At 39.0% G+C, this 2,989-nt stretch overlaps 1 protein-coding gene across 1 annotated transcript in view; it reads right to left on the reverse strand.

The window, feature by feature from the left end:
• Window positions 1-762: 762 nt before the first annotated feature.
• Window positions 763-2,989, reverse strand: part of LOC103744351 (C-type lectin domain family 2 member D11-like) — a 19,871-nt gene continuing 17,644 nt past the window's right edge. The window contains exons 2-3 of the mRNA XM_008846102.3: window positions 2,784-2,890; window positions 763-1,793 (exon numbers count right to left, since the gene is read on the reverse strand). Of these exons, the coding sequence (XP_008844324.1) occupies window positions 1,670-1,793; window positions 2,784-2,890 (231 nt within the window). The 3' untranslated portion in view covers window positions 763-1,669. The remainder of the gene's footprint in view (window positions 1,794-2,783; window positions 2,891-2,989) is intronic.

Raw genomic sequence — 2,989 nt, forward strand, 5'->3', positions numbered from 1 at the left:
TGGATAGACAAAGCAGAGGAGAAAATAGTAATACCAATGCAAATACACTTGTATCCATCTAATAAATAATAACATAACCTTAAAATAGGTACAATCTATTACAGAAATGCACATGCCTTAGTAACAAAGAATAACATGCCCTGGGTGGTAACCCACAACTCTAATCCCAGCTATCTGAGTGTGGAAGCTGGAAGGCCACAGGTTCAGGGGCAATCTGAGTTACACAGTGAGATATTGTTACAAAATGAAATTTACAGAAAGGGCTGAGATAAAGACTAACTTTATAATGCTTGACATGTGTAAAGGCATCCACTCAATTTATAGTCCCACAAAAGAAAAAGAGAGAGAAGGAGAGAGAGAAGGAAGACAGTGCAAATACATCAACAAATAAGAAAGGAGGAAGCGAGGAAACTAGCAGAAGAGGTGCATTTTAATTTGCTATTTTCTCCTTTTTGGGGACTCATCAGTACAGTGTAGTTCATTCTATAATTACTATGAATATTTTATTTCTAACATCCTATAACAAGTAATCTATTTTTCTACTGTTATTATTTGTGTGTGTGTGTGTGTGTTTGTCTGCATGTATGTAAGTGTACCTATGTCATGCAATGCCTGCAGAGGTCAGAAGAGGGTGTCAGATCCCCTGGAACTGAAGTTAAGGATGGTTGTTAGCCATCAGGCAGGTGCTGGGAATTGAACCCAGGTCCATTGCAAGGGCAGCAGGTGCTCTTAACCACTGAGCCATTGTCCAGCCCCAAAAGTAAGATTTAAAATAAATAAATAAATAAGAAGTGGGCTGGAGAGATGGCTCAGTAGTTAAGCGCATGCATTTCTCCTGCAGGGGATCCAAGTTTGATCCCAACCACCCATACTGTGTGACTCAAATGTCTGTAACTCCAGCACCAGGAAGATCATTCTCAGGGCACCCTCACATGTGTGCATACACTCACACAAAAAGACACACACAGACACACGCACGCATGCACACACACACGCATAGTTAAAAGTATTTTAAGAGTTTAGGTAATTAACTATCATTTGTTATGAAATAAATCCAATATAATGGTGAAATTAAAATGTCATTTGTCTTTATTATATTTACTTAAGACACTGTAATTGAAAACATGGACACTGAGAACTAAAGTGTTTTTTGACAATGTTCTTAATGTTTTAAGTTAAAGTGTACAGTAAATCTTAGCTTAATACTTTCAAATTCTCCTTTAGGTTGGTAATTAAACTTTGTAAAAAAATGTAGATATGACCTTGAAGATTTTGAAGACTATGGGCCAATTATCATCTTTTTTATGATTATTAAAAATCACTTCCATGACTTTCATTGCTGCTCTCTTTATGATCCCATGTATTCACAGCAAAGACTGACTATGTGCAAAAATTCATTGTCCCAGAAGTGGAGTTCACTTTTACCGATATGATTAAACTTTAGCTTTATAAGATGAGAACCAGCTCATCTGAAAAACCCTATGTAATTTAGAATCATTTCTATGTCCCATGTGCGTAATCCTCTAAGCTAGTTTTCATCTTTGCTGTCAATACATGTATGATGCATTTGATAACAATTTGATACTTTGAATAGCAGTTTGATAATTACAACTGCAGATAGCAAATTAAAATGCACCTCTGCTACACTCTAAAAATAAGTAGAAGGTATTTAGCACTGGAGAATGTAGCTGTTGGGCTTGCTACAAATCCACTTCCTATCTGCATAGACCCTGGCACTGCTAATTCCATTGTCATTCAGGTAGGCGTGTTCTCCCACTCCTCGGATGGAAACCCTAAAACAAAAACAAAAAGAATAAATCTGCATAGGCTGCATATACGTTAATTCCCGCACTGGAATGTCTACTGTTCCTACTATATATTTTTAATATGAATGAAAGAAAAAAGTCCATCACAAACTATTTAAACAATTTTTGAACTTGGTTTCTTATACATTCTCAAGTTCTTTGAAAATCACACCTTTGCCATTCATCCACTCCAGACCCTGTTATGCACTGACAAGGTATGTAACTGCTGCTTGCTGCCATGTACAAATGAACTGCTGCTATGGTGACCTCACTGAGGGTGATTTTTATTCTTACCTGGAACAGTTCCATACGTTATCAAGGTGAAGAAAGGCAAAACCTTCCTAGTAAATTGCTCAAAGTGCTTAGCATCAGTGATGGAAGTGATTGGATCTCCATATTTTATTTTTACAATGAAATGCTTATGTTCACAGTTCAAGAACTATTTCTGGGTTCTTTCTGATGACCAGACATTAGGAGAGGTCCCCACTGCTCCCTGGAGTCTCTGTTTTTGTGAACTGATCAGCAGTGCAGAGTGGACTTGAGAATCTGATCCCCGCAGTTCTGCACTGGCTTTCAGAGCCCTCACTGCGCATGTATGGTTCTGTCTGCATTCCACTCAGGATTTATCAGCAAGGAAAAGTTTTGAGTCACTGAAGGAGAGGTCACGAGCTATCCCAGATGTTATCTTGCTAAAGATTTGAAGAGAAATTGCAGTAAGTAAAAGCTTTCCCAAATCACAGCTAATAAGAGGAAGAGCATAAAAAGGATTTAGATTTGTGGGGATGTGGAGTTTGCTGGGGATTGGCTCATGTGTGTCAGCACACTCTACCTCTGAGCTGCATCTCAAGTCCAAAGGTTTGTGTATCCTCCTTCCTAGTACAGTAAGCTTCACAGGATGCTGCCTTTTGCCTCTCAGAACTACAACTCATGCATATAATGACACAAGAACACACCAGAAGGAAAAGTCCCCAAACATACGTGTTGTTGTATTCAGTGTTGTCTGTCCACTTCCAAGGCTGTCCTGATGATTCTCTGTACAGGCCGATCCAGTGATCAGAAGGGCCTTTATATCTCCTCAGGAAATCCTGTCAGAAAACACAGAAAGCAAATGCATGTGTCTCTGTTTCAGATGACCTTAAGTCTGGCTACCCCACAGCCTCCTGTTGGGATGGCAGCAGGTGTCA

The sequence above is a fragment of the Nannospalax galili genome, unplaced genomic scaffold (assembly GCF_000622305.1).
Source record: "Nannospalax galili isolate Female #2095 unplaced genomic scaffold, S.galili_v1.0 scaffold1603, whole genome shotgun sequence".
In the NCBI taxonomy this organism is placed as follows: domain Eukaryota; kingdom Metazoa; phylum Chordata; class Mammalia; order Rodentia; family Spalacidae; genus Nannospalax; species Nannospalax galili.